Raw genomic sequence first — 20,321 nt, 5'->3', positions numbered from 1 at the left:
GAAACGTGGTCGCCCGATAAAGATAAGTACACGTGTCAATATCTAGCTATGAAGTTCTGCCTATCTGGACAACAAACCTAGGAGAGACAGTGCCCACGCCACAGAGACCCTACAACGAGAATTCACTGGTTCATTGAAAGACATACCCAGGAATTTTCGACATTGCCTCTGCGAACATCTGTTGAACTTCACCGTAGCGCACCAGCCTAGCTCAATGGGCGGCATTTCCAAAGATGAAATCTTAAAGGCCACCTACGTTTTCATAACATTCATTCAGCAAAGTCCAGAGGTTGTACCCTTCTTACAATATGCGTATTTCCAGCACTTATCCTAAATTCACTGTTGCGTTAGGGTAGGCTTTGAATCCTGACCAAAAATGATGCTTCGACAAAGTGCCGTAATTGCACATGCTAATAAAAGGGACGTACTCCGTTGACGTTGCTAACTTAAAGTTGTTAAAATGTTGTCCATGTAATGAAATATTTATTATTGAGAGTGCTGCCCCCGCACTATGCAGAAGTACGACAGATCGCCGCAAGGGCAATGACTCAAATTTGTGTACTTGTTCAGCGTGCGGTCCTTTGTTCCAGCCGGTCAGGTCTGCTTTTAAAGAGACTGCCAAAATCACAACCTCGCAAACGCCGCTTGTAATTCTCTTTGTCCATCGGTGCTTGAGTTTGTAATCATGTCTTCGCCTAGGCTGGACACGTACACCGCATAATTTGTACCGTCATGCAAGTAGAAAAAACGAGCTTTGGAAACAAAGGCCGAGAAAGTCGGGGATAAGCACACTGGTAGGTATAGACAAATATGTTTTGCCTGGTTCACGCAATCTGAAAATAAGATCTGCAAATTCACTACGCGTTGGTAGTCACTTCAAGCTATTAGAGGTGTTTGATATAGGGAATATTGTTTAGAGTAAACCTATGTTTCGAAGTAGTATCACTGACATCAGACAAAAACGCAAGAACATTTTTGAGGGAACTTCCTCCCTATGCAAGTTACCTGTAGGTGGAAGTCCTCTAGCTAGCGGACGCCAGCGTTGCTGGGTGACCGAATTGGGGGGACAAATATAGTTTTGCCAGCACTTTTCCATTATAAAGATATTTTCTTTCACGTCTACTCAGACAATGAAAACCTTTAGAAGAGCCTTCTAGCCGCCGGAGCGACTTACTGGGAGCCCTAGGAGACAAAGGGGACCTTATGATAAGGCACTCACTTTCCACGGTAGCCTTGATATCCTTAGCGAGGAGCTCAGGATTCTTCTGACGACCTTCTTGCGTGAGCACCACGGCAGCCGCAGCAGCCTCTAGATACTCGAAATGGGGAAGCCCAACAACAGACAGCTCGGCAATATCAGCCGAGTGTTCCCGAAGCAGGAGTTCTTCCAGCTCCCCCGGAACCACCTGATTATCCATGCACTTGATGAGCTGCTTCAGCCGCTCAACGATGTACAACCTACCGTCTTCATCGTAGTATCCAGCATCACCTGCACGGTGAAAGAACGCTAGAGATATCGAGATTCCCAGCACCAATTAAATGGCCCATGCTGTTGTGGGACATTCTAAATGCAGTGTATGATTAGTTCGGTGAGATTTTACTGAACTGAGGAAACACTATTTTTATTTCTACGGAGTGCACGGGTGTGAGAAGTTAGCAATAAATGTTGCAACACATGAGCCACTGTAACGAGTCCTGTGTTGCAACGCTGCATGCATGGTGGAGTTGACAAGCGGCAAATTTGTAACTAACTGTGGTTGCATGTATTGCCAGCACGCACTTTTGCTGAGACAGCATCTGCTATCGTAGGATGAAAATAATCTGCCTTTTTTGAGCTGCCACACTTTCTTACATATTTTTAATGCTAATATTACGCTTCCTGAAGTACACGGTGCTTCTAAAAACCTACTTTATAATTAGAGCCCCAAAGCGATTGTCACATCTTGCTTACTGTTTATATCGCACTACAGAAAACACACTGTCGGGCCACTCGCTTTCATCATGGCTTGCAAACAACGCCAAATAACACGAAAGCACAATAACACAATTAAGACAGAAACTCTCCACTGCGTAAGTGTTTTATTATGCGTAGCATTCTTTGGAATCATTGCTTATGAAGGTTATACGCTATCCTTGAAAAACAAGACTGCAATTTCGTACTAGAGTTCGGACTGAACATTCCCTCTGGGGAATCGTAATCTAATGCACAGCTTTCTCTAGCATAATTGCTTATACTGTATGCTTGAAACCGTGACTGCTGTATTTTATTATTTGGGCAACTGCAAAGAACACCACCTACACTATCTCCCCTCCTTGGTAAGGGGTCCCCGCTGTTGCAGAGCTCTTAATCTTGCTTTGTAGTGCTTTGTTTTATTTTACACTTTGATGCACATCGCCTGCGTTATAATGCATCCTCTTCAGAAGCTTCTCTCTGTGTCTGTAAACGCAACTCTCCCTTTTTGCTTACCGCGCTAACCTTGTCCGCGCATGATTTCGCCTGAGTTATAATTGCGCTATCCTGGTTGCTTAGTGAATTTGGCATTAAGCTGCTAAGCATGAGGTCGCGGGATCAAATTCCAGCTGCGGTGGCTACATTTTGTTAGGGTCGCAATGCACGCGTGCCTGTGTACCGTGCGTTAGATGCAAGTTAAAGAAAAACAGATAGCCGAAATTATTTTGCCGTCTCCCACTACCGTTTGCCCCATAATCACATCGCTTCTTTGGCGCGTAAAAACCCCGCTATATCACTTCATTCACTTCATTGATAACTGAGCCTCCACAAGGGCTACATTTTGTCTCGGCTGCTGTGGTTTGTTATAAGCAAGAGGGCCTGACGGCTACGCAGTGATGACATATCATACAGAAAGAGTTGCGTCAACAGAGCGACGAAGGTGGTATGAAGCCAATAAAATGTCGAGAAACAGATGACGAATAAAAATGTTGACGTTGATATAACGACGACAGCATGAAGACGATCGGATGAGGACAAGTATGCGACAACTACGTTATAGCGACTACGACATCACAACCAACTGGCACACACCTTGCGGCCAAAGTTATTTGACAACTTGGTGCCCTGTGTTGGCGTAACATTCATACCAACGAGGACATGGCTAGAGTGAGATAACGAAGCTGCAATGATGACACCAAACCGGTCATGACGGCCTCAGTGCCAGGAGCTCATAAATAGTTAGCCAAGCAATCAGACAACATTTGTCGAGCCTATTGCGCCGACATTGCGCGTAGGCGCAATAGGACAGACAGACAGACAGACAGACAGACAGACAGACAGACAGACAGACAGACAGACAGACAGACGGACGGACGGACGGACGGACGGACGGACAGACAGACAGACAGACAGATTCGAAGTGCCTAAAGTAGGCCGAGAATGATAATCTCATTAAAACAAGATGCGGCGCCACTAACAAGTAGTGTTTCTATAGTGGTCTTGCTTTCCAATTTCCATGCACACGTGTGCGCATCTCGAGATCACGAGCGCTTTTATCACAGCTGTGTACTTGGACGACTATTTGCTATGACGGAATCAGCTAAAAAGGAACTACTTTAACCGATGTGCCAGTCGGTTGATACCAGAAACAGTGTCCGTCGATGCTCTCGAAGTGTAAAGCAAGCAGGCTGCAAGGTTTCTTGAAGTAGACATTCTCTGTCGGCGTCTGCCAACAGAATGACTTGTTGTGGCTGATAAGCTCTTTCATTTGTATTTTTGGCCGAGTCCACTTTTTGGTTGAGTCCATTTTGGCATAGCTCGTTGCTGTGTGGTGGTCGAAGGACACCTTCTTTTTCGTGGTGCAACTACTACGTCTTAGGCTGTGGCGTTGCACTATAGATAATAGGGCGTGAGAGGTGATGGAAACTCATGCGGTGACTGCACGAGTTAATCCAGTCTCATGCGTTCATTATCGGACTTTTCCTTATAATTCATTGTCGCCCTAAGAATAACGAGCAGCCTAAAGAATGGTTCTGGCGGGCCGGCATCAGTGAGTTGCGAGATTAGAGGTTTCTCACAGATCCAATCAATGAGAGGGCGTTCTGGATAGTTGAATGCAATGGTATTTCTTCAATTTCCACAGCCCGCAAAGCAAATGTTAGCAAAAGGATATCTCCTCAGTTCGACCATCATTCATCTGTGTTAATCAGTATGCACATGTTGATGCACTTCATCGCCTTTATATATGTGCCACGGTGGTTATAAATACCTTGCCCCAGTCCGTGCCCCGACTGTTCTGCGAAAATGCATATTGTCACGTGGTGGTGACGTAGAAGAACACAGTAGCAATACTGTGAACGAGAAAACTAACTTTTATTGGGCGAACTTGTGCCCACAAAACAGGCTACACTTATAGCACAACGAAAGCGGCGAACACAGTCGGCGATCGTCGGAAATCTGATCAGCGGGTCAAGCGCGTCGGCTTTTATACAGCAATCATCGAATGTTCCAGATTAAACATTGGGACCCGCATGCCTTCTAAAATGTTCTACACCATTCGTGTCAAGCGATGAAATCAGATAACACAACGTTCGGCGACAACAGACAGCGGGTAGAAGCATCGATAACTTTCCAGAAACTTCGGATACATGCAGGCGCGTCCCGCGCTGTGCGATAACATTTGTTCGGCGGCAAAACTTGTCGCCCGATGTGTCAATACCCCCCCTCTTAAAAAGCATCGACCCGATGCTGCAAACAAATCAAAGTAATAAGTAAGCACTGATAGCAAAGAATAAAGCAAAATAAAGAAAGTTCGTTAGCGTCCGTAAAATGGTTTCAGACGCACCACGTGGACCACTTCAGGTCGTGCGCGACGTCGCTGTGAATGCGAAATGCCGTCTGGCACGACCTCATAGTCCAGTGCGCCAATACGTCGGATGACCTTGTAGGGTCCTAAATAGCGTCGCAATAGTTTCTCACTCAGTCCCCGTCGGCGTATCGGGGTCCATACCCAAACACGGTCGCCGGGCTGGTACTCGACGAAGCGTCGTCGGAGATTGTAGTGTCGGCTGTCGGTCCTCTGCTGGTTCTCGATTCGCAGGCGGGCGAGCTGTCGGGCTTCTTCGGCGCGCTGGAGATAGGCAGCGACGTCAAGATTCTCTTCGTCCGTTACGTGCGGCAGCATGGCGTCGAGCGTCGTCGTCGGGTCCCTGCCGTAAACCAACTTGAACGGCGTGATCTGTGTTGTTTCTTGCACCGCCGTGTTATAAGCGAATGTTACGTACGGCAGGACGGCATCCCAGGTCTTGTGTTCGACGTCGACGTACATCGCTAGCATGTCGGCGAGGGTCTTATTCAGCCGCTCCGTAAGACCATTCGTCTGCGAGTGGTAAGCAGTTGTCCTCCTGTGCCTTGTCTGACTGTATTTCAGAATGGCTTGGGTGAGCTCCGCTGTAAATGCCGTTCCTCGGTCGGTGATGAGGACTTCTGGGGCGCCATGTCGCAGCAGGATGTTTTCGACAAAGAATTTCGCCACTTCGGCTGCGCTACCTTTCGGCAGTGCTTTTGTTTCAGCGAAGCGGGTGAGGTAGTCCGTCGCCACGACGATCCACTTATTTCCGGTTATTGACGTCGGAAAGGGTCCCAGCAAGTCCATCCCGATCTGCTGGAATGGTCGGCAAGGAGGCTCGATTGGCTGTAGTAATCCGGCTGGCCTTGTCGGCGGTGTCTTGCGTCGCTGACAGTCTCGGCATGTTCTGACATAACGGGTGACGTCGGCAGTCAGGCGCGGCCAATAATACTTTTCTTGTATCCTCGATAGTGTCCGGGAAAATCCGAGGTGTCCAGCGGTCGGATCGTCATGTAGGGCATGCAATACTTCTGGACGAAGTCCTGACGGGACAAGAAGAAGGTAATTGGCGCGGACTGGCGAGAAGTTCTTCTTCACGAGTAGACTGTCTTGAAGCGTGAAGGAAGATAATCCGCGCTTAAATGCCCTGGGGACAACGTCGGTGTGCCCTTCCAAATAATCGATGAGGCCTTTAAGTTCCGGGTCCGCTCGTTGTTGTTCAGCGAAGTCTTCCGCGCTTATTATTCCAAGGAAGGCGTCGTCATCCTCGTCATCTTGCGGCGGCGGGTCAATAGGGGCGCGTGATAGGCAATCGGCGTCTGAGTGTTTTCGTCCGGACTTGTATGTTACAGTGATGTCGTATTCTTGTAGTCTGAGGCTCCACCGTGCCAGCCGTCCTGAGGGATCCTTTAAATTCGCTAGCCAACACAAGGCGTGATGGTCGCTGACGACTTTGAATGGCCTGCCATATAGGTAAGGGCGAAATTTCGCTGTAGCCCAAACGATGGCGAGGCATTCCTTTTCGGTTGTAGAATAATTGCCTTCCGCTTTTGACAACGACCGGCTAGCGTAAGCTATCACGTGTTCATGTCCATCTTTTCTCTGGACCAGGACGGCGCCGAGGCCTAGGCTACTGGCGTCAGTGTGGATTTTGGTATCGGCGTGCTCGTCGAAGTGCGCAAGTACGGGCGGCGACTGCATGCGTCGTTTGAGTTCTTGAAATGCCTCGGCCTGCGGCGTTTCCCACTTGAACTCAACATCACATTTAGTTAGACGTGTCAACGGCTCGGCGATGCGTGAAAAGTCCTTGACAAAGCGCCTGTAGTAGGCACACATGCCAAGGAATCTACGCACTGCCTTCTTGTCGGTGGGCTGCGGGAACTTTGCGATGGCAGCTGTTTTCTGGGGGTCGGGGCGTACTCCGGATTTACTGATGACGTGGCCTAGGAACAAAAGCTCGTCGTAAGCGAAGCGGCATTTTTCTGGCTTCAGAGTGAGCCCTGATGACTTGATGGCCTCTAGTACTGTGGCAAGCCGCCTAAGGTGATCGTCGAAATTTCCGGCGAATACAACGACGTCATCCAAGTATACGAGACAGGTCTGCCACTTCAATCCTGCTAAAACCGTGTCCATCACGCGCTGGAACGTTGCAGGCGCCGAGCACAGTCCGAATGGCATAACCTTGAACTCGTAGAGGCCGTCTGGGGTGATGAAGGCGGTCTTTTCGCGATCTCTTTCGTCGACTTCTATTTGCCAATAGCCAGACTTTAGGTCCATGGACGAGAAGTATTTAGCGTTGCAGAGCCGATCCAATGCGTCGTCTATCCGTGGGAGGGGGTATACGTCCTTCTTCGTGATCTTGTTCAGATGACGATAATCGACGCAGAAACGTAGGGTTCCGTCCTTTTTCTTTACCAGAACAACAGGGGATGCCCACGGGCTTTTCGACGGCTGGATGATGTCGTCGCGCAGCATTTCGTCGACTTGTTCTCTTATAGCTTCACGTTCTCGCGCCGAAACTCGGTAAGGGCTCTGACGGAGTGGGCGAGCGCATTCCTCGGTGATTATGCGATGCTTGGCGACTGGTGTTTGACGAAGCCTCGATGACGTCGAAAAGCAGCTTTTGTATCGTCGGAGCAGACTTCTGAGCTGCTGTTGCTTAATCATAGGGAGATTTGGATTAATGTCGTAGTCTGGTTCGGGAACCATGGTCGTCGGGGTAGATGCGGCGGAATCCGAGAGGACAAACGCCTTACTTGTTTCCAGAATTTCCTCGATGTACGCGATCGTCGTGCCCTTGTTGATGTGCTTGAACTCCTGGCTGAAGTTTGTCAGCAACACTTCAGTTTTCCCTCCATGCAGTCGAGCGATCCCTCTTGCGACGCAAATTTCATGGTCTAGCAGTAGACGTTGGTCGCCTTCGATGACGCCTTCTACGTCAGCGGGTGTTTCGGTGCTGACCGAAATAACGATGCTGCAGCGAGGCGGGACGCTCACTTGATCTTCGAGCACACTCAAGGCGTGGTGACTACGAGGGTTCTCCGGCGGCATTGCTTTATCTTCCGACAGCGTTACTCACTTCGACTTCAGGTTGATGATTGCGCCGTGTTGGTCCAGGAAGTCCATACCGAGAATGACGTCTCGTGAACACTGTTGGAGGATAACGAAGGTGGCAGGGTAAGTCCGGTCATGAATGGTTATTCTTGCCGTGCAGATCCCAGTCGGCGTGATGAGGTGTCCTCCAGCGGTGCGAATCTGAGGGCCTTCCCATGCGGTCTTAACTTTCTGCAACTGGGCGGCGATGTGTCCACTCATTACGGAGTAATCGGCCCCTGTGTCGACTAAGGCAGTGACTGCGTGGCCGTCGAGAATCACGTCGAGGTCGGTGGTTCTTTGTCTGGCGTTGCAGCTGGGTCGTGGCGTCGGATCACGGCTGCGTCGTGTTGAACTGAAGCGGGAACGTCGCGTCGTCAAGTCGTCTTTCGTCGGTGTAGTCTTGGCTTCCCGACTTCTTCGGGACGGCGGCGTGTCGTCTTTAGGTCGTCGAGATGGTTTCTTCATCGTCTTCGTCGGCGGCGGAGGATCTTCGTCAGTTCGACGAACAGCAACCGCACCTCCATCGGTTGCTGCTTTTAGTTTTCCGGGTATGGGCTCGCAGAGCGGCCCCGGGCTGGGCCAGTGTATGGACGGCGCTGCGGCGACAGGTAGCGGCCTGGTGACGGCGAACGGGATGGTCGTCGAGAGTTCCACTGAGTGGCGGCTAGGTAATCGGCAATGTCACGTGGGCGCTCCCCAAGCTGTGGACGCGGCGCGTTGACGGCGAATCCTCTCAGTCCCATGTCGCGGTATGGGCATCGGCGGTACACATGGCCGGCTTCTCCGCAGTGATAGCAGAGCGGGCGGTGGTCGGGGGCTCGCCAAATGTCCGTCTTCCTCGCATAGGTGCGCTGGGCGACGGGTGGGCGCGCTGGCGGTGGCGGCGGTGGACGACGGAATTGCGGTGTTGCAGGACCTTGGCGCGGTCGCTCAGGGGGGCCTTGACGGCGGGCGACGGCGGCGGCGTAGGTCATTGCTTCCGGCTGCGGTGGTTCTGGTTGCACCTCAGGAACTCCAAGGGATCGGTGCACCTCTTCCTTCACGATGTCACCTCTTCCTTCCTTCCTTCACTTGAGGCTGCGACGAAGGCAAGACCTTGCGCAGTTCTTCGCGCACAATGGCCCTGATGGTCTCGCGCAGATCGTCCGTGGCCAGTGATTGAATTCCTGCGTAGTGGGTAGAGCTTGTGCGGCGGTTGAATTGCCGGTTCCGCATTTCGAGTGTCTTCTCAATGCCGGTGGCCTCGCGAAGGAACTCTGCTACGGTCGTCGGTGGGCTTCGTACCATTGCGCCGAAAAGTTCTTCCTTCACACCACGCATGAGTAGGCGTACTTTCTTTTCCTCGGCCATATCCGGGTCCGCGTGGCGGAACAGACGGCTCATTTCTTCCGTAAAGATGGCAACGTTCTCATTTGGTAGCTGCACTCGGGCGTCCAGCATAGCTTCGGCCCTTTCCTTGCGCACGACACTTGTAAAGGTGCGCAGGAAGCCGCTACGGAACAGGTCCCACGTTGTCAAGGTCGACTCCCTGTTCTCAAACCAAGTTCTGGCGGCGTCTTCTAAGGCGAAGTAGACATGCCGCAGCTTGTCGTCGGAGTCCCAGTTGTTGAATGTCGCGATCCGTTCGTAGGTTTCCAGCCATGATTCCGGGTCTTCGAATGTTGAACCGCGGAACGTTGGAGGCTCCCTGGGCTGCTGCAGCACGATGGGGGACGCTGGGGCTGCCATTGGGGTTTCCGTGGCCACAATCTTCTTGGTCTTCTCAGGTAGAAGTCCGTGCTCCGGGGGCAGCTGTTGAATACGGCGGCTTGCTCGATGTTCCGGGACGGCGCTGGTGTTGTCTTTGCGGTCCGGGCTTGTATTACGGCTTGTCGGGGGCGTCCGGTACATGGACGTAAGGCACCTCCACCAGATGTCACGTGGTGGTGACGTAGAAGAACACAGTAGCAATACTGTGAACGAGAAAACTAACTTTTATTGGGCGAACTTGTGCCCACAAAACAGGCTACACTTATAGCACAACGAAAGCGGCGAACACAGTCAGCGATCGTCGGAAATCTGATCAGCGGGTCAAGCGCGTCGGCTTTTATACAGCAATCATCGAATGTTCCAGATTAAACATTGGGACCCGCATGCCTTCTAAAATGTTCTACACCATTCGTGTCAAGCGATGAAATCAGATAACACAACGTTCGGCGACAACAGACAGCGGGTAGAAGCATCGATAACTTTCCAGAAACTTCGGATACATGCAGGCGCGTCCCGCGCTGTGCGATAACATTTGTTCGGCGGCAAAACTTGTCGCCCGATAGAGACAAGTACACGTGTCAATATTCACAAAGTGAAGGCAGGCTGAATGACTTAATGGAGTACGATCAAGGCGGCCTTGCTTCATTAACACTTGCATTTCTTGCTTCGATGAGCTGGGCGCTTATGTGAAATAATCAGGAGCTCATAATTTTGCTGCAGTTCATGTCATTAATTACGCAAGCTGTATGCACGGGCCAGCTACAAGTATATTGCCCTTTACCATGGCTTGGGTTTCACAACTGTGATTCCCGCGCCAGAACTACGTCACTCGCATTAGCACTCTGGCAGAATCCTTTCATTCAAGTTACTCAAGCGCTGAGTTGACCTGTCAGCTTACAATGGCAAATGCGGTGTGCCGATATATTAAGTTAAACTCACACACTCTCTTCAGCTTCCCGGTAGTTTGTCACCAGTATACAACAGTCTTGATGCAGTGTGCTAATGATACCTGCGCAGTTAACAAGTGTCACTGCACCGCAAGGTATCAACCGTTTATTCAATCGCATTAAACGTGGCTGCAGCCGCCTTTCTTTCTACTCCTCTCATTGCCTGATGTTTGCGCTTCTTTCCTTTCTTGCATTCTCGCTGCATCAGCCTTTTTAAGAGCAAGGAAACGACGAAGTCAGCATGGTCTCTAGAGACGTAACTCGGCATTCTTCACAATTCTTACTCATAACCTACACATGACTGCCGAATTATCAGTACCAATTTCTCTTGAGTGTTTCGTCTTGAAGGGTAGCGCAACAAAACAACACAGAGGCGAAAACACAAGGGTAGCTTAGCCTGCAAGAAGTCTCCAACGGGGATAGTACATCTATGAAGAAAAGCAGTCCCTTTTGATCTCCAGGTTTACCCGGGCTCTTATTGGCACGTGGTAAAGCCAGTTTGGTCACACTGATGGCATCACCAGGGTAAACGATGTCCAACAGGCAATCTCCGAGAGGTGTGAGTTCCAATTCATTCTTTACACACCTTTAAAATACTGTCGCACGCCCGTTCTCTCTGATCGTGTCGCTTTTCTGTCATGTTCTATCAATTTGTTTCTCCTTGTGTACCGTGTTTTGCGATGCTTGTACAAGCTGCTACCGCTTTTTGATTTGCTTTTCGTTTGTAACGTATCCCACCACGGCAGGAGCAGAGATGTAGGCAAAAAGCACGGACTCTGGATAACCTAAACTCGGCAGTTTCCATCATGGCAACGGTACATACGTGACCTTCATTAATGTGCCAGTGGCTCCTATAGAACTTAGTGGAGAGGAGAAGCGATTGTGCCCGTGGGGAGGGTAGCGAAGGCAGGTTAGATACGGCGCGCGCTGCGTAGTCTCTCATGAGATGCCTGTAATGTTGGTATTCTGGAACAATTTCGAAAAAAAATAGACTTGTGGGTGCATCTTTTTTGCGGACTAACACACATACCAAATACAATATCATTTTTCTCAGTGCGCGTGATGATAAAGGCGTTTTTACCTGACTTGCACCATCCCTCTTCGTCAAAAAGCTCAGCAGTTTCTTTGGGCCGCTTGTAGTAGCCCCTGACCATAGCTGCTGTGCGGTAGCAGATCTCCCCTATCTGATGCGGTCCAAGCTTCCGACCCGTGATCAAATCAACCACCTAAAGATATAGAAGCAATAAAGTTTGAATCAATACGAGCTTCTGCAAACATTATTATTGTTCTTTTTGTCATTCAATCGAATTTCGGAATTCGAGGAATTCAACAGAATTCAAATCGCAAGGCTATCATTATTGAAAAACTTCAAACGCAATTCTTGTCTCTTTGTAAACTTTCCATTTTTGCTAAAGCTTGCATGTTATGATGGAAGAACTTTTGCGTTATTTTTCTTTAGTTGTTTCACTCCACGTAGTCTAGACTGGTTCTTTATGAAGCAGCAGCGTTATAGAGTTAATTGGCTAATTTCCGAAGCGGTAACCTTGTCAGGTGTCTTGCATCGGATAATTACTGCGCAGGACCACCAGCCTGTAAGTTTGTCATTTAAAGGTAACGGAGCCGGGTTTCATATTTCAAATGCTTATTCCACAAACATAATCGACGCCTGCAAAGAAACGAAATTTTGAGAACCACAAAGTAACGTCTTGTATTTTAAAAGAGAAAATGGATGAAATGAAGTAAAGTTTGGAAGTCTTCAACCACGACACAGCACGCGATGCTCTAACTTAAAAGAGAGACGAGAAAAGCGACGTACCAGGAAAAATGAAACTGTATTGGCAAATGAGTTCTGAGGAAATCCGCAATATTGATGACATTTCACAGGGCAGAACTGTCATACTAAGGAAGATAAGATAGCATAAAGCTACGGAAGAAATATATATAGGTTGTTCAGAAAGTAAGCGTCAACAAAGAAAAATTGGTCCTGGTCCGAGGTACGAATCGGAGACCAACGTCCATGTCCATGGATCCAGGGCATTCCCCTTCGGCGCAGGTTCCCGGCAATGCAAAAGCGTAAATGAATAGACAATGAATTATATATATATATATATCATCAGCTTGGTTACGCCCACTGCAGGTCAAAGGCCTCTCCCATACTGCAACTACCCCAGTCATGTACTAATTGAGGCCATGTCGTCCCTGCAAACTTCCTAATCTCGTCCGCCCACCTAACTTTCTGCCACCCCCTGCTACGCTTCCCTTCCCTTGCAATCCACTCCGTAATCCTTAATGACCATCGGTTACCTTCCCTACTCATTACATGTCCTGCCCATGTCCATTTCTTTTTTTTTCAACGAAGATGTCATCAACTCGCGTTTGTTACTTCACCCAATCTGCTCTTTTCTTATCCCTTAACGTTAACCCCATCATTCTTCTTTCCATAGCTCGTTGCGTCGTCCTCAATTTAAACAGAACCCTTTTTGTAAGCCTCCACCCAGGCGGCACGTCAGGTCGGGCCAACGTTGGAAACATATTGGCACTTCTTGGCCCAATGACGGCCCAAGATTAACAGCGTGGTTCCAATATTGGCAGCGCCATTCTGAATCCTGGCCCAATGATGGCCTAAGGTTAACAGCGTAGCGCGAATATTGGCTGTGCCATTCTGATAGAGATCCAACGTTGGTCCACAATACACAGTCAGTAAACAATATTGGCTGTGCCATTCTGATAGAGATCCAATGTTGGCCCACATTACACAGTCAGTAAACAATATTGGCACTGCCGTTCTACAAGGCGGGAATTATTGGACCGACTTTCGAACGGATTTGCCAATATGGGTTAATAGTTGGCTTTCTTTGGAGGACATTGGCCCGTAATAAGCCAATTTTCCCATTGTCGGTTTTTAGTGCTCTACGACTTGCTGATATTGAACAACGTGTTTTGAAAACTAATGCACTGATCACAGGCACACTGCGCAGGAACCAGAAATATGCTCTCCCGTGTCAACTCCATGCATGGTATCCCGCCATTTTTGTACTTCGCGTTCAGCGAAATGCGCCCCCTAAAGAGAAAAGCCAGTGCACCACGTAGCAAGCAGGGGAAGTCGCATAAAATTAGCCGCTGCTTTATTGATCGTGCATGGGAACATGAGCTTTCCATAAGAAGCAACGGTATTGCGAATTTGTCTGCGCATTGTATATTTTGCATGTACGCTCCGCGGCTTTGGATGATCAGGATTCCGAGGGGAATCGATAATTACAGTGCCACAGAGTTGATGGAACCGTTTTATATTGCATCGAGATGGAGCGCATATGTATTAGTGAAACTTTTGCTTGTTTGTTTAGCGTGCATGGCATGTTGCGGTGACATAATCATCATGCTCCTATTCCAATATATTTGTTTTTTCGTGCATGTTTAGTAAGCTCCTTGTATGAATGCCCCTGACAGAAAAAAAAAATTATTGCACGTTTTGGCTTTTCCTCTTGTCTTTGCCTGTAGTTGGCACGGCGCCTTCCGGATTTTTTTTTTCCGCCTAACTTTTCGTCCTTCAGCCCCCACTCGCCTCTCCTCCACACACCCACGTGAGCCTGTTCAAAGCTATCAGCCAAGCACTCAGGCAGCTATAAGCTGCTGTGTCGAATTGGCTGCTCTCGGAATACGGGGAAAAGCAGTGGGGTCACTATTGTCCTCCTTGTCTCCCTCCGTCGCTGCCGCCGAAGGAACGCGTCGGGCTAGGTCCAGTGGGGGAAAGTGGCGTTTACACCGTTTTCTTCATTCACACTTTCCTTTCACTCTTTCCTTCTATGCATCGCTAGCACGCCGACTGGGTGCAACACCGCCTGAGTGCTTGCCGTCTTGTCCGTGTTTGTCAGCGCACTCCTATCGTGAAAAATGCTCGCTTGCGGTCGTCATTCCTACTGAGAAGCCTGCATCTTGAAATACACAGCAAAGTGGCCACGAATTTTCGTGAGTGTTAGAATTAATATAGGCGAAACAACAACCAGAAAAAAAGTCGGCGCTCGTGGCCACCGTCTTCGATGTGGGATGAACTCGGATACACATCGCATGGAGCATGGATCTTACAATGGTGAGTGCATTTGTTTTGCGCATGTTATAAGTTTTATAAGGAGCAATATCACCCAAGCAATATCACGCGGTATATATATTACTGAAACAGGCCTGGCTAATGTACAGTGCCTGTAATTACATAGCTCTTTTTATTTGCAGCCTTTGAATAGTGCCCGGAGTAGAACAACGTGTAAATCTCTGTGAATTTCACCCAAATTCCAGGACTATGATTTTATCAAGCCACGCGCGCGGCCTGATCCTGCTAGTGATACCGAGGAACCACGCTTCTTCTCACTGTTCTAGGTCAAGCATCATTTCCAGCCGACAGTATTTCTTTCTTTTCGTATAATAAATGCCTCTTTTACTAGTGTTTCCTGACGGAACTTCTCGGTTTCCACATTAAAAATTCCGCACGACGATCGCATTGTGTCTACACAGTCTGAAACTAAGCTTTTTGTGCTGTAGCAGGTTTTGCTGCAATTTTTCAATTATAAAGTGCTACGCTGACTAGGTGTGGGCTGTAAACAAGGCGGACGGATCCTGTGCATATTATGTCTGTTCTAAATATTACGTTGCACCTTGTACAAGATATGCCATATATGTCGAAATATTAAGAAGTGTTACCTGACAAATCTCTTGCAAGAAAGTTTCTTGATTCACCCCTTCGAACTAACTGATCAGACTTATAATATTGTTGCAGTATGGCGATTTTTCAAATGAAAACGCTGCCACATACATTTGTCATACCAACATCTCTGATAATGTTTCTTTTTATCTTACAGTGCAAGCATTTCCTCCAAGTAATGGTGAAGTCGCTATGGGATATGGTAGCAATATCAACGAAACCACCGCGTTATCGTGGTCCTCGTGGGGCCTGATCAGCCCGCCGAAATCCAAGCACTGACCAACCTGCCTACCGACGTCAGCTCCCTGCCCTGAAACCCCTGGCCAACCCACCGTCCTCGGCACCTTGCCCAATTCCTATCCTGAGGGCAGTGCCTGTAAATAAACTGTTTGAAGATAACCGAGCGTCACCCGTCCAGGTCCACGGAAAATGCCTGTTTGTGAAAATTTATTCGCAAATAAATTGTCATAAACGTCAATTTCAGTATTCTTTTATTATTATTTGCAAGCATATATGACTTCTGCTTCTTGACATCTTTTTGTCGACCTTTCCTAGCTACTATTGAGGAAGACGGTAAGGGGATAATCGCTACAAAAAATGCCGCTAGCAAAATGTTTGCGGTAAGAATGTGTGCGTGCTCTAAAGCCAGCATATCTAGAATATTCGTCATGCAAAGGGCATTGGCTCAAAGCTGGCATTAATAATGGCAACGATATGGCTCAACACTGGTCCTACGCTGGCAGCACGATGGCTGCTGCATTGGCATAACATTGGTCCAATCTTGGCTTTAACGCTGTTCCTACGATGGCTGCTGCATTGGCATAACATTGGTCCAATCTTGGCTTTAACGCTGGTCCTACGCTGGCAGCACAATGGCTGCTGCATTGGCATAACATTGGTCCAATCTTGGCTTTAACGCTGGGCCAGCATTGGATTGGGTTGCACTTTGCCAATATGCCAACATTGGTCCAACATTGGTACCAATTTCTGCCAGTATTGGGCCATGGTTGGACCAATGCTGGTGTGCTGCCTGGGCAGATTTCTGCCCCGTACGTGAGCACTGATAAGACACAGCTGTTATAGACTTTTCTCTTGAGGGATAATGGTAACCTGCTTTTCATGATCTTAGAATGCCTGCCAAACGCTCCCCAGCCCATTCTTATTCTTCTGATTATTTCAGTCTCATGATCCGGATTCGCGGTCACTGCCTGCCCTTAGTAGATGTATTCTCTACCACTTCCAATGCCTCGCCACCTATCGTAATCTGCGGTTCTCTACCGAGACTGTTAAACGTTCCTTGTAGTAATGTTTAACAGTAAAGCAGTAGTTTTCTGCAGATAAATTTTAGACCCACCCTTCTGCTTTGCCTCTCCAGATCAGTGAGCATGCATTGCAATTGGTCCCCTGAGTTACTAAGCAAGGCAATATAATCAGTGAACGCAAGTTTCTTTCTTGCCAATTCCTAGCTTCTTCTGCACTGCTTTTAGGCTTCCTCCGTTCCTGAAAGCATGTTCAATTCTATCCATATTATCCTTCCTTATGTCATCTGTCTTACGCTTGTTTATTACATCCGAAAGTTCGGCCAGTTCTATTCTAGCTGTAGGATCCGAGGCTTTCATACATTGGCGTTTCTTGATGAGATCTTTCGTCTCCTGTGATAGCTTACTGGTATCCTGTCTAACGGAGTTACCACCGAATTCTATTGCACATTCCTTAATGATGTCCATAAGATTGTCGTTCATTGTTTGAACACTAGGGTCTTCTTCTTGAATTGAAGCCGTATACCTGTTCTGTAGCTTGATCCGGAATTCCTCTATTTTCCCTGCTACCGCTAACTCATTGATCGGTTCATATGTAGCAGTTTCTTCTGTTCCCTCCTCAAGTCTAGGCTAATTCGAGTTCTTACCACGTCCACATCTTGTATGATGACAGGGTTAGCGCAGAGTATAAGCTCTATGTCATTTCTAGTCTCGTCATTCGCACTCCTGCACGTCCACTTTCGGCTATCCCGTTTGCGGAGGAAGGTATTCATTACGCGCATATTATGCTGTTCTATAAAGTCTACTAATAACTCTCCCCTGCTATTCCTAGTGCCTGTGCCATATTCCCCCAATGACTTCTCTCCAGCCTGCTTCTTGCCTAACTTGGCATTGAAGTGACCCATCAGTATAGTGTATTTTGTTTTGACTTTACCCATCTCCGATTCCACGTCTTCATAGAAGCTGTCGTCTTCCTGGTCATCATGACTGGATGTAGGGGCGTAGACCTGTACGACCTTCAATTTGTACTTCTTATTAAGTTTCACAAGACCTGTCACCCTCTCGTTAATGCTATAGAGTTCCTGTATGTTACGAGCTATATTTTTATTAATCAGGAATCCGACTCCTAGTTCTCGTCTCTCCGCTAATCCCCGGTAGCACAGCAAGTGCCCGCTTTTTATCACTGTATATGCTTCATTTGTTCTCCTAACTTCACTCAGCCCTATTATATTCGATTTACTGCCCTCTAATTCCTCTAATAGAACTGCTAGGTTCGCCTCACTAGATAACGTTCGAGCGTTAATCGTTGCCAGGTTCAGATTCCAATGGCGGCCTGACCGGATCCAGGGATTCTTAGCAACCTCTGCTGCGTCGCAGGTCGGACCGCCGCCATGGTCAGTTGCTTGGCAGGTGCTGGGAACTGACGGCCGGGGGTTTTATTGTTGTATTCACATAGGATGTGGTGGCCAAGAACTGCACCAGGTCCTGCTCTCGTGAGGGAGTAGGTTACCGGTCCTGGTCCCCAGGATCAAGCCGCACTCCAGGCATGGTTATGCAATTTTATCAACACTTGGATTTCTTTAAATGCGGTGGAAAATTGTGTGGCACCGGAATTCGAACCTCGGTCCTCTTGTACGCGCGGCGGATGCTCTACCTCTACGCCACCGCTGCACCAGCATGTCATCATCATCAGCCTCGTTATGCCCACTGCAGGGTAAAGGCTCCTCCCACACTTCTCCAACTACCCTGGTCAGCACCAGTATATATATATATATATATATATATATATATATATATATATATATATATATATATATATATATATATATATATATATATACATTGGTTTGTACAGGTGCAACCGTGGGGGACATTGTCTTGCATTAATAGATTGAAGAGGAAAGAAGCGCACGACACGAGAGAAGCCTCAGAGCGCTGGGTGGCAGTAGGGACATTTCCAGGGCGGGCGTTGGAAGCTGTGTCCAGTGTGCCTTCTGTCGTGTCGTGTGTTTCTTCGTGCTACAAACTAATAACATGAAATACCAGCTAGCACACGAGTGTCTTTTGTTCAATTAAGTCTTTATAGCCCTAAATTGATGTTTGGAAGCGGCAAGATTATTAGATGTTAGTGGTTTTAGCTTAGTTCGTGTGTGTGTCTATTTCTATAGAGAATATTGCTTTGGCAGGACAGTGAGACCATGGCTGCGTTTGAACACGTGCGAACGCGTGCCATACTTAAGGGTGTGCGGGATTTATTGCTCCTAAACATTGGTGATAATTACATTGCGGCATTTTAAGGATTTAGATTCTGTGCGTATCGGCCTTTGCTAGAAGGCACATGCTCTGAAAGCTTAGGCGTTTGCCTTGAAGAAAGCTAACTGCAACGCATGGCAAAAAAGACGGTAAACGTGCAGTATCGAGCCAATCAGCAGACACTTTTATGTCGATACTAGGATAAAGAAAATGGAGGACTTCACAGATTAGCTTGGGAAACAGGTCACAGAGCTCAAAAATTAGCTAAATATGGAACGTGATGCACGACAGGCGGCGGAAAACAGACTTCAAGCAGCCGAGGAAAAGCTGAATAGGGCCGCCATCGCGAACGAGAATGGTCGTGATAATAGAACGCAGGCTCCCCACGTGACACAGCAGGGAGTGTCAGCAAAGCACGTGCAATGCGTGCAACGTGGGAACAGGGCCGCTATAAGAAGCTGCACCTACCTGGAAGCGACCACAACGAAAAAACAGGCACGGAGGGGACAATGCCCCCTGTCAAGTCTCAAGCATGAGGAAAAGAATAAAACAGCGAAGCAGGGAAAGCCTCGGCCGTAACAGAGAGTGAAAAGGTGGCTATCGCCGGTGACTCAAACCTGTCTAGAGGCTCAGAAGCGTTTGTCCAGATGATTGAAGGTTATTATATAGTGGCGGTAGGCACATTTACCGGGCGGGCCTTGGGTTCTCTCATGGAGCGAGCAAAAGCAAAGATCGCGAAAATGCCCTCGGACGCAACCATGTCGTTGTCGCAGGTGGGCTGAATTATTTCCGAAGAAGAAAAAGGGCAAGACTGGAACAGCGCTCGGCGAAAGGGGTAGATGACTTGCGCGAGCTGTGTTCTCGGATTGATGTCGAAGGCGGACACGTGAACTATGGCTGTAGACTTATATGTGGCAGAATCCGAGAGTACAAGCGCATTGCTGCTTTTCAGAATGTCCTCGGTATATGCAATCCCCGTGTCCTTCCTGGCAAGTTAGTACTCTTGGCTAAATGTTAGCATTACATTCGCTTTTCCTCCATGCAGTCGAGTAATTGCTCCTTCGACGTAAATTTCGCGGTCTAGGAGTAGAGGCCAGTCCCCTTCGACGACGCCTTCTACGTCTTGCGGTGTGTTGGTGCAGACGGAAATGGTGACACTGGAGTGCAGCGGGACGCTGACTAGATCTTCAAGGTCACGGAAGCCTTCGTGATCGCGATTCAGAGAGCTCTTGGGCGATATCACATGCTCATCGGATAGCGTTATCGATTTGGTCTTCAGCTCTATGATTGTGCCGCTTTGTATCAGGAAGTACATGCCAAGGATTGCGTCTCGCGAGCAAAATGAACGTAGCAGAGTAGGTCCGCTCGTGAACCGTAATTCTTGCCGTGCAGATTCCAGTCGGTGTTATTCCAGTCGCTGTTCGAACATGAGGGCCGTCCCATGCAGTCTCAAATTGCTTCAGTTGACAGATTATCCGCTTATGATGGAGTAATGGCCACTGTGTCAACAGGAGCGTTGACTACG

General features: G+C 48.3%; 1 protein-coding gene across 1 annotated transcript in view; it reads right to left on the bottom strand.

Annotated features, from left to right (window-relative positions):
* The window catches only part of LOC126531933 (probable 4-coumarate--CoA ligase 3), a 67,341-nt gene that overhangs the window by 8,039 nt on the left and 38,981 nt on the right, over window positions 1-20,321 (bottom strand). Inside the window, exons 5-6 of the mRNA XM_055070348.2 lie at window positions 11,673-11,817; window positions 1,220-1,489 (exon numbers count right to left, since the gene is read on the bottom strand). Of these exons, the coding sequence (XP_054926323.2) occupies window positions 1,220-1,489; window positions 11,673-11,817 (415 nt within the window). The remainder of the gene's footprint in view (window positions 1-1,219; window positions 1,490-11,672; window positions 11,818-20,321) is intronic.

Source organism: Dermacentor andersoni, chromosome 4 (assembly GCF_023375885.2).
Source record: "Dermacentor andersoni chromosome 4, qqDerAnde1_hic_scaffold, whole genome shotgun sequence".
NCBI lineage: Eukaryota > Metazoa > Arthropoda > Arachnida > Ixodida > Ixodidae > Dermacentor > Dermacentor andersoni.
The sequence above is the reverse complement of the archived record's forward strand: the minus strand, read 5'-3'. Positions and strand labels throughout refer to the sequence as shown.